The sequence below is a fragment of the Selaginella moellendorffii genome, unplaced genomic scaffold (genome assembly GCF_000143415.4).
Source record: "Selaginella moellendorffii unplaced genomic scaffold, v1.0 SELMOscaffold_83, whole genome shotgun sequence".
In the NCBI taxonomy this organism is placed as follows: domain Eukaryota; kingdom Viridiplantae; phylum Streptophyta; class Lycopodiopsida; order Selaginellales; family Selaginellaceae; genus Selaginella; species Selaginella moellendorffii.
In genome coordinates, this window is record NW_003314344.1 from 560,786 (window position 1) to 575,561 (window position 14,776).

General features: G+C 46.8%; 3 protein-coding genes across 3 annotated transcripts in view; 2 read left to right on the top strand and 1 right to left on the bottom strand.

Annotated features, from left to right (window-relative positions):
- LOC9651793 (UDP-glycosyltransferase 72B1) overlaps positions 1 to 9,577 on the top strand; it is an 18,677-nt gene extending 9,100 nt beyond the window's left edge. Inside the window, exon 2 of the mRNA XM_024661496.1 lies at positions 8,837 to 9,577. Within this exon, the coding sequence (XP_024517264.1) occupies positions 8,837 to 9,523 (687 nt within the window). The 3' untranslated portion in view covers positions 9,524 to 9,577. The remainder of the gene's footprint in view (positions 1 to 8,836) is intronic.
- On the top strand, positions 9,530 to 10,808 carry LOC9630751 (syntaxin-61). The gene is made up of 7 exons (XM_002987610.2): positions 9,530 to 9,658; positions 9,718 to 9,831; positions 9,924 to 10,037; positions 10,099 to 10,274; positions 10,335 to 10,425; positions 10,477 to 10,542; positions 10,595 to 10,808. Exons 1-7 carry the CDS (start codon positions 9,608 to 9,610, stop codon positions 10,703 to 10,705), a joined length of 723 nt encoding a protein of 240 aa, XP_002987656.1. The 5' UTR covers positions 9,530 to 9,607; the 3' UTR covers positions 10,706 to 10,808.
- Positions 10,809 to 11,944: 1,136 nt separating this feature from the next.
- LOC112341438 (UDP-glucuronate 5'-epimerase-like) lies at positions 11,945 to 14,014 on the bottom strand. Its single transcript, XM_024661524.1, has 3 exons — positions 13,988 to 14,014; positions 13,640 to 13,786; positions 11,945 to 12,847 (listed from the first exon to the last, which is right to left on the bottom strand). The coding sequence occupies exons 1-3, from the start codon at positions 14,012 to 14,014 to the stop codon at positions 11,945 to 11,947; spliced, it is 1,077 nt and encodes a 358-aa protein (XP_024517292.1).
- Positions 14,015 to 14,776: the final 762 nt, after the last annotated feature.

Genomic DNA, 14,776 nt, shown 5'->3' on the forward strand with positions numbered 1-14,776 from the left:
AAAAAGAAAAAAACAAAAAAAAAAAAAAGGCCCCCCTAACAGGAACGCGGCGAAACGGCCTGCACCTTGGGCTACTTTTGGAGCTGTCTATTGGTTGCTCCTGCTTGCCCTCAAGCACTTGTTAGGAGTCCACTCCCGCTCTCGACCTTCCAAGTATGAGCTTTTAGTCCAAAAGTGTTATGCTCGTTTGGCTTTCGCTTCGGCCACTACCACGTGGCACCCTTTCCGGCTCCACTTTGGGGCCTAGGGATTTTGTGTCTCACAACTCCACCACCCATAGACGAAGTTCGATGTCCTCATCGAACGGTAAACCCTTTTATAAAGTAACACCCGCCTGTATTACCAGTTCCATCCTTGGCACCTAGCCAATATTTATCTATGGTTTAACACCAAAGGCTCACCATGCCTTGTCCATCCTCTAAGGAGGGTAATCTCTCCAACTTAGAAACTGATTGGACCACATGTAGTGGTTCTCTCCTTTTATTGGTTTAGTTGTCGTTAAACTTCTTAGAGACCCTTCTCTAAGTCAATCCCACTACTCCTTCTCGAGTAGTCTCAATTTCCATCTATTGAACGTTTGCACCTTGGAACTTTTACTCTTTGACTTCTGGAAGTCAATGTCCTAAGTGTCTCCAACACCTTGCATTGCATATATTGTGCAATTCCACTTCCCCATCCTAGGAAGTTCTTTACTTGAGGGCACTATCATCCTCTTCTTCTATTTCGTGCCACTTTAGGCACTAAGTTCCATTTATCATACTTTGTGCTAGGGCTGTCCATGGCCCTATCATTTGGCTACCTTACCGCTCCCTCCCTTGGAGCTTCCACTTTCGCCAAATCGAAGCAATTTGGAATCCATCCTTGGAAACACACTTCCTTTCCCGCAATTTGTTAGCATCCAACACATTAGTGTTCCTCGCCTAACTTTGCCACTTGGGTTCCTTCCAAGGGATTCCACGGCCCTATCTTGGCCACTCATCTTTTGCTCCTATCCATTGATTGTTGCATCAAGCAACACAGGATCACTACCTCCCTCCTTGAGGTATTCTTTTGGTTCCATGGCAAAGCTCCACTTTGCCAAGTCCAGAGGGTGCTCACCCCTAGTAGGTCTCTTTAGCATTTTCTGCTATGGGCCCCTTCCACGGCCCAACTTTGTGACCCTCCTATGGGTCTCTCCTAGAGACTACTTTCCTTGGACAAACTATGCCATCACAATGACATAGCTCATTCCCCTAAGGTGCTTTTCCCACTTGGTCACCTTGACCAAGCCACACCATCATCAATAGTTCAAATCAACACTTTGAACTAGGAACCTTATTCCTTAACCCAAACAAGGACCTTGTCCTTATTTAGCCACAAGATCACCTAGTGATCTCACCTCGGCACCTTAACAGGTTTGCCAATAGGTACTAAGTCTTCCAGACCTTTAACTTGTTAACTATGACCCCGGGGGCATCCCCCACACTTGGCGGTGCGCCCAAGCCAGCCCTTCCGGCCAAGGGTCTATAGCAACTGAGACTGGGTGTCCCCATCTCATTCACCACGTCCTTGGTGCCACTGGCACCAAAGTGTTCAAGTTAGATATGCTGAGCCACACTAAGCAATCTAACCGTGCATCACGACTCCGAGGCATCCCTCGTTTGGCGGTGTGCCCAAACTAGTCTCCACACTGAGAGTCCATGACCACCGAAAAATGAGTGTCCTCACATTCCAATCCATCACCACGCCCTAGTGATTTGGGACTCGAACCCAAGCACTAGAGGGTCGGGACTCAAACCCAACCTCCGTATATACGGACGGCATCACCTAGGATGCCTGGCGTGACTCATCACGCCGGTGCACCAACTTATACTTAAAGCGCGCTACAGATCACAGCTTAGGAACCTAGTTCCTCCGCATTGCCAAGTCCTCTCACTTGACATGTCTGTGATCATGCATGGACTCCTCCATACTCGGCCCCATGGCCCACCCTTTTTGAAGTTATCACCTTCAACTAGGGTATTTGTTCCCCCGACGTGCCAATCTCGCTTGGCAAGTCCTCCGACCACTGTAACATGGTTCCTGCATAAGCGTGAAAGTCCTTGATCCTCGACTTTTGTTCAAAGCCCTCTCTTTGAACACTCGGGAACTACTTCCCTAACCTTGATAGCCTTGCCTCATGGCAAGCTTCAAGACCACGCTTCTGCTGCGCCACTCTGATTTTGCGCGTTTCTTGAACCATTTACGTTTGGCCTTTCTAGGTACTAAGCTACCTAGAATCCTCTTTGGGAACTTGAAGGAACTCTGTCCCTTAGCTTGCTAAGGCCTCCCTTTTTGCAAGCTTTCCAATTGCCACCTAGTCTAACATGGACAATTCCATATTTTAGACTCTCCATGGCATCATGGTTGCTAGCGGCAACACCCTCGAGCCCCCACTTGATTCTCCACTCCCAGCTGGCATAACCAACCTTGGTTATGCCCTTCGATTCCTATGGTTCGGTTCTATCCCCTTACCTCTTGCTTTTGGCTTCACACCTTTCCTTCGGTCATTCTCCTCCAGACCAGGAGGATAGCTTTGCACTTTCTATCATGCCTTAGCAAGTATTCTTAGGGATGAACCTACCCGATAACCTAGGGAGTGGTTCCTCAATCCAGGTATGCTCACCCTATAATCCCACACACTGGGATTACATTGTTGCTTACGGGCCTTTGCATGCCCATCGCTAGCCTTGCCAAAATTCCATTTTTGGCTTTGTCCAATTCGAGTAGACAGTCTTCTCCTGTCTCCACCACCTTGGACATTTGGATAGCACCTACTATCCATCATCCGCTAGAGACTTAGTCCCTTGGGCCTTATCTACTGCCCTCGCGACATCAAACACCACCTTCTGGTGTTCTAGAGTGTGCGGGTGTCCCAATGATGGCTTTCTCGACAATGAGTATTTCCTTTTATGACATTGACTTACTATATCGCAACATAAACAACTTATCCCCCGTAAGGGTATATCCAACTTCCCTATGCTATTAAGAAGTCTTGGGTAGCTACCTTCTACCCGTTTAGCCCATTATTTTGCACCTCTTGCTTAGTTGCCTCATAGTTGTCAAGTCTTACAACTCATTGCTTGGTGCTTCCACACCTCCATCATTATCTGGGTCACCACACTCAAACTGTATGCTCTGCAGCTTAGGCTATGCCATTCCCATTTCCCTTGGGATTCCTTTGGCAAGGGGTTCTCATGAACCCACCAACATAACCTCAAGGTATCACACCTTGGCAACATTTGGTGTCTCCACACCATCGGCTCCACGAGCCTACCTCTATGACACTTCTTCTTTGTGTCTAAGTCTTTGCCAAGACCAATATCGCTCTTTCTCATGCCAACTATCTGTTAGCACTGCACCATAGAGGTCACACACAACTTTGTGTCAAAGTTGTTTTCTTTTTGGGAACACCTTTCCCACGACTTTAGCATAGCACATTTTGCCATCGATGAGATACCCTCTGTTCTCATCCTTGGATCCTATGATCCCCCCCATCCTTCGTGGGGTACAACACACCTCGTCCAAATGCTTCCATCAGTCCTTTTAGGACCATTCCTTGACTCTACTTGAGTCATCCAGCAGGTTTGGACTTGGTTAATCCACAGACCCGTAAGGTCCTACTTGTGAGGCACTAGCTCACTGGAATACACTTCTTGCATTCCTGTCCTACTCAAAAGGACTATTTTCACAAGTGTTACTCTGACACTTAATTTTGTTCTCTGGGGGCAACCTTTGCCCCTTAGGACTACTTGTCCATGTGATGAGAATACCACTCATCTCTAAGTACACCCCCCAACTCCTTGGGTTGTTCAAGCATTTATTAAAGGTAGCTCCGGCTACCATTTCAAGGACTTGAGTCCTCTTCCGTATTTGACCTCCCACGGTCATTACTTCTGGTCTCACATTCATGAGCACCAACCTCAACTATATGAGGATAATCTTGTGACTCCTTTATTGCTTTGGAGTCTTTATCTTTCCCGTGATCCCAACTGTAGTTGTTTACCACAACTACATTAGCCAGTTTGCTAAGTCAAACACTCATCTGGATCACATCCTCAACTCTCTGAGGAAAACCATATACTATTCCCAAGATCCCAATGTCGTTCCATTATTGGCCCTTTTCTATCCACCACTTTGTCTACAAGTTCACACATGAACTATAATGGAGAGCCATGTCTTCCCGACTTGCTGCTCCTCAAGGATAGGCCCACTCCTCGGACCTTCCGATGCCAACATCAATGGTGATATACCTGGGCACCAATAAAAGTCGGACTAAGGAACAGCTCCGATACCAAGTTGTAAGCGACTAAATTTTCCATTCTACTTTAGTCACTTAACCACACCTTCAACCACTTGGAGGAGTCTCACTCACAACCTCCATAAGTCCTATTTCAGACTTGGGCTTGCTAGCCCCGAGAATGGCATCCCTGCCACTCAACCTTTGCACTTGATCCAAGTGCTCCACGTGTCCGATCCTATGACCGACACCCCAAGGCACCACCGACATATCATCCCGTTACGCTAAGGCCATGCCCCTTTACCTTGGTCACACCGGTGGACTAACACCATCTGCATCACAGTCCCATCTCTCAAGGACTGGGCCATCCATCCGTGAGTGATCATTCCAGATCCACTCCTTAGCATCCTTAGGATGCCCACAGACATGGGGAATAGCCTTCCCCAATATCCCTTTTCCGGTCTTCACCAAGTCCCTTTCTGCCCATGGCCGTGTTCGCCAACACTGCCACTGGATCAAGGCCCACCGGCCCGACCACTAAGTCCCAGGGTCCTTTGGGACTTCCTCACCACTTGACTGCATCCTTGGTCACTACACCAGAGGACTACTCCTCCCCCTTTCCACAGTCTAGGCCTTTGGGACAACATTTCGGAACACCGTGGCCCTACGCGGGCCTCATGGGTACTCTCCCCGCCTTTCGCCTTTGGGTGCTCTAGCCATGGGCTTAGAGCGAGGTTCCGTTGAGCCACGCCTGGTATCCAAGTAGGTAGTGCCACCCACACTTGGACTGGGAGCATCGGCCAGTCGATCTCCCGGGGGAACTAGAGACGGCTCTTGAACACTTCACCAAGCTACCCCACTTGTCGGTCCGTGTTCACTCTAGTCTTGGACTTCCCAGTGGTCAGCTCATCACCCAACACTGGGTCTGGCCTTCCTGGGCCCAACTGGCCTTTCCTGGGCCAAACTGGCCTTTCCTGGCCAAACTGGCTCCACTGGGCTCTAACCCCCACACTCTCCCTACTATACTTTTGGAACCCCCCGCAGCCCCCCCCCCCCCCCCCCCCCTGGGGGACGATCGCTTTGGGCTTTCACCCAACTGCCTGTATTAGTATTCGGACTCGGACTCGGGCTCGAACTCGGACTCGGACTCGGTCTCGGTCCCGGTTTCGGACTCGGACTCGGTCTCGGTCTCGGCTTCGGCCTCAGTCTTGGTCTCGGTCTCGGGTCCATCTCGGACTCCATCTCAGACTCCATCTTGGGTCCATCTCGGACTCCATCTCGGGTCCATCTCGGACTCCATCTCGGGTCCATCTCGGACTCGATCTCGGACTCCATCTCGGACTCCATCTCGGACTCCATATCGGACTCCGTCTCGGTCCATCTCGGACTCCATCTCGGGTCCATCTCGGACTTGATCTCGGACTCCATCTCGGACTCCATTTCGGGTCCATCTCAGACTCCATATCGGACTCCGTCTCGGTCCATCTCGGACTCCATCTCGGGTCCATCTCGGGTCCACCTCGGACTCCACTTCGGGTCCATCTCGGACTCCATCTCGGACTCCATATCGGACTCCATCTCGGACTCCACTTCGGACTCCACTTCGGGTCCACCTCAGACCCCATCTCGGACACTTCCACGTGTCATGTGTTGGTCCTTTCTGGGTCTCTTTTTGGAGCCTTGCTTATTGGTTGCCTCGTGCTTGCTCCTCGAGCACTTTGTTAGGAGTTCCACTCCCGCTCTCGACCTTCCAAGTCTGAGCTTTTAGTCCAAACGTGTTATGCTCGTTTGGCTTTCGCTTCGGCCACTACCACGTGGCACCCTTTCTGGCTCCACTTTGGGGCCTAGGGATTTTGTGTCTCACACCCTGCTCAACCAACGTGTCTGCTGGATCCGCAACACCTTCAGCACCTTGAAGTCTAGCTCGTCCTGTAGTGCCTGTAGCTGCTGCAACCTGCTAGAACTCCTTGAGAAAAAACTGGCTACCTTGTTCACCACCTGATCCACTTCATCGCAAAGATTATGAACTGCTGGATTCTTGTAGACGTCCTCCACACATAAGTTAGCTCTGTGTGAAAGACAATGTGTGGAGGTCATGAATGGATTGACCTCCTTCAACCTTGCTGCAACCCCTATCCTGTTTCCTGTCATAACATTGCAGCCGTCTGAACCAAACCCCACGAACCTACTCATATCCAGCCCCCAATCCTGCAATGAAGCTATGGTGGTGTTAAAAATCACCTCTGCAGAACTATTGTTCACCATTGACAAGCCTAAATAGCTTGTCAACACCCTTGCGTCGTGGATGTAGGTCACGTAAAAGATGAGGTGTTTACTGATACTGCATTAACAAATTTAGAACCAAGAATATCACTAATCAGCTTTACCTTATATCCGTGCTCTCATCTAGCATTATTCCAAAGAATGGGCTAGCTTTAACTTTCTCCAAAATTTGATCTAAGAGCACCTACACAACAAAATTCAGTCAAGGTTTATCATCAGACTTTAGCTCACCTTGTTGATGAAAGTGATGAAGCGTGAGCAGGCCATCACGTTCTTGTACATGCTAGGAACATAAACTCCGTTCAACTGTTGTAGCTCCAGAAGCAATGGGTATTTGCGAAGAGGAACAAAACCTTGTGCAATAGCATAAGCAGTCCTAAACAAGCAAATAACTCCCTTCTCTGCTGCCTCTTGTTGCTGATCATTTGCAGCTGCCATGGAGGATTGACCGCCAGCTTTCACCTCAGCTATGTAAATGGAATGCTTGTGATCTTTTGTTTGCCCATGAGCATGGAAACTTGAAGTCTTCATGTTGGTGGAACCTGATGTACCAAATGGATTCTTGCAATTCTTGTTGGCACGGCATATTGAGCAGAAGATCAGTGCTGTAATGCAAGTAGGATTAGATGAAAAATCAAGAAAATTATTACCATTTTTCTGATCAAAATGCAACCACCACCATTTTATGACCTATGCAAGTTGCCACTTCCCCCTACGAATTTTCTTCTCCTTCTCCTCTACTGATGCAACATCACCTTCTCCCACTTCACATCCCTCCTCAGGTTCAGTCCCCTCTAGGTTGTCCTCATCTACAAAACCTCCTCTCTCCACAATGGGGGCAAAACTTAACAAAGATTGCTTTGATTGAGCAATGGCTTTTGCAGCAGCCTTGCTCCTACCTGCAGGCACCCTTCCCATTTCCCAGATGATCTCCCCACCAAAATCTATGTTCACGCCCATGCCCACACCCACGTGAACATTGTGAAAGAATATTCTAACCTTAGAGCCCACGTGAACATTGTAAAAGAATATTCTAACCTTAGATTAATGACATAGTTTACTTAGTGTAACTATGTTTAGTTAGTGTTAACTAAGATTGATGATTATTTATTTAATCTTGTTAATTAGAATTAATGAAACATAATTAACCATGAAACCCTAATCCTCAAAAGGTAGGTGAATGTATTGGCAGGATTCCTTATAACATCCTAACGTACCGGATCTAGCCTTATACGAGATTTTTTGCACCGGTCATATATCCTTGTAACTTTGTTTTGTACTGGCAATTCTGAAATGGTACCGACGGGGTACAAAGGAGCCTCGGACTTTGTTACACACTGCATTGGAGAGAGGGCGTGTTTGAATCAGATTTGGCGACAATGGATGCCGTATTGTTTCTTCCGATTTGCTGGTTTCTTCCTATTTGCTCAAAGCCCGAGAGAAAACTTAATTAAGCATTGATTCCTGTGGCTTCTATTTGTCCATCTTCAGTGAGAGAGAGGCACAGCTATGGAGAATTCGGGGAAAATTTCCGGTCGCCATGTCCTTCTCCTTACCTCTCGCGGCAAAGGCCACATTAGTCCAGCCATGACGCTCGCTAAGAAGCTAGCTTCCATGGGATTATCCATCACTCTGGTGCTTCCAGACGCGGCCTCTTTCTCGCTGGTGGCTTCCACGGATTTCCAAGGGCTGCCCATCACTCTAACCAAGCTTCCACTCCAAGATCACGGCCAAGAGCAGCAAGATCAACAGGGCTGTATGATGGAGGGACTTCGTGTTGCGGTTCGAAGCGGGTATGAGTGGCCCAGTGACTTCTCGCTGCAGAAGATCGCTCTCGCGGCCCTGCTCGAGGAACTTAAGGTGAGTTCGTCGCCCCCTTGCTGCGTGATCGTCGACTTGCTTCTCAACTGGAGCGAGGAACCGCTAGTGAAGAGTGGTCTCCCCAGATTCATCCTCTACACGGCCGGACCCAGCTTCTTCGCTCTCACGATCCACGCGAGATCTCTCTACAGGAAGAAACTCCTCCCAGTCAAATTTCCGGGATTCGAGACCATGAAGGTGGAAGGATTGCTTCCCTTGTATCGGAGAGACGTCCACGACGCCATCACCGATGATTCTCACTGCTTGTATCCCATTCATATGGGATTCAACGAGCACATCTTCTCCTCGGATGGAATCCTCTTCAACAGCTTTACGGAACTGGAGCCCGAGATCTTCAAGGCACTCGCTGAGAGTTTCGAGGAGATCAAGCACCACGAGCTTCTTCCAATCGGCCCGCTCTTCCCATCGAAGTACTTCACTCCAGACGCACTGAACGCCACCAAGGAATCCTCGGTGTTGAGGAGCTCCGAGGAAGAAAGGTGCCAGAGCTGGCTCGACGAGCAGCCTGTGGAGTCTGTGCTCTACGTCTCGTTTGGAAGCTGGGCGCTCTTGACTCCACGGCAAATCTGCGAGCTCGCTCTCGGGCTGGAGGCCAGCCAGCAGCGATTCCTCTGGGTGGTGCCCGTGGAGAACAAGTCGATCGAGGAGCTCGAGGCTCTACTTCCAGAGGGATTTCTAAAACGCACCGAGGAGCGGGGCCTCGTGCTGCCCGGCTGGGCACCGCAGCATCTCATACTCGCTCACTCGTCGCTGGGAGGATTTCTCACGCACTGCGGCTGGAACTCGACGCTGGAAGTTATAACTCTGGCTGGAGTGCCGGTGATCGGCTGGCCTTTCCTCGCCGATCAGCCCCCCATCTGCAGATATCTGGTCGATGGCCTCGGCATTGGAGCTGAAGTTCTTGGCGACGACGATGGATTCGTGGATCGCGACGAGGTGGAACGAGGTGTGAGGGAAATCATGGAGAGTCCTCGGGCGGAAGGGATGAAGAGCCGAGCCAAGGAGCTCCAAGCCAAGGCGAGGAGAGCTGTTGCTCAGGGTGGAAGCTCTCAGAAGAATCTCGAGGCATTTGTCGCGAGAATCAAGTCACTGCTGGTTTGACAATCTAGGGCCGGAAGAACCCTAGAGTTTAAATAGCATATTCGTTACAAACTAGATTTAGGGCTTTGGAGGAGAAGCGGGGTCATGTCGGCAGCAGATCCATTCTACCTGGTGAAGGAGGAGATCGATGAATCGGTGAGTCTCCCCATCGAATCTGCCACTCAATCTCGCTCGCTCGCCTCGAATTTCCACAGGTGAAGAAAGTGGAGGGCAATTTCGAGACATGGGAGAAGCAGGGCACGGGGGCGAGCGAGAGGGCGTCGTTGAAGCGAGATCTTCTTGCGGGCATCGAGAGCGTGGAATGGCAGGTACTGTAGGAGCAATTTGAGATTCGAGACTATCGAGCTTTGGCTATGCAGATCTTTGTCTGAGCTGAGGAGCACTGTTTTGGATTGTCAAGGTGAACGAGCTGGATAAGGCCATCGCCGTGGCCGAGCGGGATCCATCGCGGTTTGGGATCGATGCTGCCGAGATTGGACGACGAAGGAAATGGTCCACTGCTACACATGACACGGTATTTTTTTTCTTTCGTGTTCTTCTTCCTAGAAGACAATGTGGTTTTTTGTTCTTTCCAGATTGATACTATCAGGAAAGCTTTGCATGACGGAAGAACAAGCAATGCCAGTTCCACACGACGAGAGCTCATGAGAATGGAAGATGATCGTCCTGGTCCAAAGGCCAACCGGAGTTTGATGGAAGGCAACGATGATTTCCTTTCCCTGGAGAGTGAGCGTCAGGCGTTAATTCTCAAGTGAGTTTCCACTGGCCGAAAGCTCTTTCTTGATTGGAAGTTTTCTTTGTTTGTCTGCAGGGATCAAGACGAAGATCTGGACGAGATCAGTGCTAGCGTTGTGAGAATTGGCGACGTGGGACTGACCATTCACGAGGAACTCTCAGGCCAGGTAATGGATCTTTTCTCGGCTCCTCATGAACATCCTTTCTCTTTGTACCAGGAAAAGATTGTGAGCGATCTTGACAAAGACATGGACGGGACAGCAAATAGAATGGAGTTAGCTCAGGTAAATGTCTTTACAAAACACTAGCGAGTCTAAACCCCCACGGTGTCTGTAGAAACGACTTGCGCACGTACTGAAAAAGGCCGGACTGAAAGGTCAGCTGTGCTTGATTGCTGCTCTAGTCATCCTGCTTATGATTCTTACGCTTCTCGTTTTTTTCACATAAGAAATTAAGTTAGAAGTATTGATGTTGCGCAAGCTGTGTGATTTCACACTTCAATTGTGAAGAGCTCTGAGGATAAATTCAATGTACTCCATAGCTTCAAGAAGCTGGGATGAACAAGATAAAAAAAGAGTATGGAAGATCAAAAGAAAATATGCAATGAAAAACTTGGTGCCGTTCTTGGGTTTAATCTAAGCTTTAAGGGCTGTGGCTTAATGCAAAACTACAACATGATTTATAGGCCAGAACATTAAGGCAAGGATATCCAAGCAATTAGGGAATCTTGGGCTTGAAGGCAAAAGTTTGAAATTCAGGGGTAAACCAGGACTCACCCTTTGACCATGTGTATTGGCTCTTAAGAAGAAGTTTACACCTCCCTTAGAGAGGAGAGAGTGTTATAGTGAAGAATCTCTTTAAGCTTATGATTGGCTATGGGAACATGATGTTCTCAAGCTTTCAGTAGTCAATATAAATGTGTTTGCAAGTCCCTCGAGTGTTTGGTTTTCATTGAGTGCTTTGGCTAGCTTAAAAGGGCATCTTGCAATGGTTTATGATCAGCTGTGGAAACACAGTGATCTTGAGCATAGAAGTTCTAAAGGTTTCAAGTAAGGTGTATTACAGAGTTTTTAAGCCTAAACTTGTAATATATTAAAAATATTCTAGGATATTTTTCAATCATTGGAATCAAGGCTTAATGCTAATAATCCATTTCTTAATATTTGAAGCAAACACTAAAGAATAACTTTGGAGGACAATTGATTGATGTGGCATGGAGTGTGCTATCGCAAGGTTTGTTCTTCGCAAGCTGTAACCATGATTCAATAGGAACAGATGAGCTGCTATTTTAAGCAGCTCGCAGAAGAACTCCTCTGCCAAGGTACATCTCGATTGAAGAAAAAGAACAAGTGTTTGCTGGAATAAACAGGATGTTTGAGAGAAGAAACCAAGAAAAGAACCACATGCTATTTCGGCTCCAACAAGCTGTAGATGCAAGTGAGCAGCACACAACAATCTAGCAGGGGCATCCGTGCAGTTTGTAATGTTAGCGATTGAGCCTTTGCCTCAACCTGGAAGAAGAAGAGAGAGGAAATGGCTAAGAAGAAAAATCTTTGTGAGTAGCTATAACTTTATCTCTCTTGTTTTTTTCCTGTAAATTTATTTACGAAAAAAGTGTCAGAATTTCTAGACCACTCTTGTTTTTTTACCCTGTCAATTTTATTTACGAAAAAAACGTCAGAATTTCTAGACAACATCCTTCACTCCTACAACCATCTTATTTTGCTGGAACCATTCTATGAATGAGCTCATACCAGTCTCAAATGGAGTATACGATTTAAGGAGCAAGAGCTTTGTTGGAGGTTCATAAGGTACCTCCCAGGGTGGCGGATTAAAATTCATTGCTTCTTCAACCTTAGCTTCCTTGTTGGTAAGCCTTGCAATAACTTGAATCACTCGTCGAAAAGGGATAGGCCGCCATGGTGTCCCAATGTCAAAAAGATTCACCTTTCCAATGCTGTGAGTTGATAAGATACTATTGATCATAACAGTCACTGCATCATTAATGTATATATAATTTTGTCGCCCTTTCCGTTGCTTCCAGAGTGGAACCAATGCCCCATGCACAATCTGATCAACAAATTTATAGTATGGAAAGTCAGGACGACCGTATCTCCCATAAACTGTACTAAACCTCCACTCCACAATTGGAAATGGTAGCTCTGGTGCCAAAGATTCCACCAGCTTTTCCCCGGACCGGCTTGATGGTATGTAGAACCGATTAGGGCTTGCAAAAAAGAAACCTTGTGTTGATGGAATACTGCATGCCGCATCAATCAATGACTTTATAGTTCTTTCATTGTCCTCTAAATTCCAGCTATGCTCCTGTTGTGTAAAATCCACCACAATGTTTGGCTTTTTACTTTTCGTCACTGCCATGGCCAGCTTTGGATATGTTGCACTTCCAATAATCACTTCAATGCCCTTGTTCTCCAGAAGAAGAGTCCTCTCTGAACGCACCAAATCCAAACCTGTCACCACAAATCGGAGGTTACGATGATTGTGTGCCGCCAATCCCAAAGCAAGTTGGCTACCAAGGAAACCACTTGCACCCACAATCAAAACCCGAAGTTCCTTCTTCTTTTTCAGCTGGAAGATTGCCCATCCAATTAGCAAAAGTGCGAAAACAATGAGCAATAGAAAAGAGATGATAGACATAATCTTTCTTGAACCCTAAACTAGGGTGAGAGACAAGATAAGCTTTACTTTTGTAACAAAAAACATGAGGCTAGACAGCGTGCTAGCGCTTGACGTCGTCATGGTCGGGATGCTAATAGCCGGTCAAGCAGGCCAAGCTTAGCCGGTTGAGTGTTGGGGCCACTGCAACCCTCTGACAGAAATATCTTCTTGTTAGAGGTACAGTTTTGCCTCTCAGGTAGCACCTATCCAACATAGACTCCTTCAGGGCCCGAGCTTGGACTTCTCAACTGCCCCCGGGGACAAAGCTAGGAGATTTCTCTCACACACTGACAGCATTACCACGTTGGCATCTGAGGCGGTTCAAAAGCCGAGAGGCTTGCATTCCAAGTTGTCGAGCTTGGATTCATCCAAATTTATATGCAGCAAGCACCACGACAGTGTCTCTTTCAAGCATGGTCATAAAACATCTCCAAGGTTCCTGGATTGAGATCAAGTTTCTGTGGCAGTGAGTCAAACAAAATCTTAGGTTTGTGTAAATGCCTGGTCATTGTATATCGATCAAGCATCGTGTTCCAACGAGATCTCTCTTTGGCATTGAGTCATACACTGACACTAAGATTTGCATGTTTAATGTAAGCGCTTAACATAGACCACAAGAGATGAGCCAGACTTGTCTCATATACCAGTTCTGCAAGCGTCTCTGGCAAACAATTCAACACAAACTTGGCCTCCTCAACATGCCCATTTCCGTGGCACTCGGATGCCCGGGCATAAGGCGATACCATCGTTGTCCACCACAAGATCTGGATTGGAAATCTGGAAGAAGAAGTGCCTGGAGTTTCCAGACCCCGCGGGTGGAAGGAACACCCGATCGCCCTTCACGCATTCCTATGTCCACACAAATGAATCGTTTGGGTCCGCACTCTGCCAAGCTCCCACACCGTCCATACATTGGAGCTCATCCATGATTGTCAGCCTCGGGAAGTGCTCCAAGCATAGCATTTTCTCAGTCAAAATCAACCAAAATTCAAGTATATTCATTAGGATGAGCTTCATCTTGAGCAAATGCGCAGCATCGCCTTCACTCACCCATCCCGCTCCAGATGCTAGCAGCATCATTACAGATTTTCAGTGCTATCATTGGCAGCGACATTCTTACAGTCTCGTAAAAGCTAATAGGCTCAAGGGAATATACCAATCTTCATGTATCATCTTGACACTATAAACCAATATGTGTCCAAGGATAATATCAAATGGATCCAATTTTATATCATTGTGTTTTTCCTGTGTTTGATAGTAATCATGTTTTCTATATTGCTGAGAATTTTTAAATAATGTGAAATTTATAAATGTATGTTTGTGAATTCTAATCATAACTCATTTCTTCACTTTGTAAGTATCATTTATCCATTCTAAAGACTGGTTGTGAGCATGAAATTCCAAAAGCACTCAAAGGCACTCATACAACTTTAATAGTGTTTCAAACCTATATCCTCTATTTTGAGTTTAAGTTATTCGTAATGTTTGTTTGACTAAATATAGCTCAAGGCTTTACATATGTTATCCCCTACTAAACTATATCAAAAAATATTTATTTGCACTTAATTCTCTCTAGAGCATAATAAGGATGAAAATTTAATTGTTTGTCCACACACCCCACATGACATTGTACTACTTTGTCAAGTCATGCATATGCAATAAAAATCCTTAACACTTGAAATGACAAAAAAATGCTCTTTGTCATTTTTTTTATAACCAATTAATGTAAATAGACTATATATCTCAAAAAGGATCTTGGACCCAAGAGTATATATTATATTTCAATTGGGAATTCTTGTTAAATTATATATACCTTTTGTAGTCACTAGCTTGTGAACT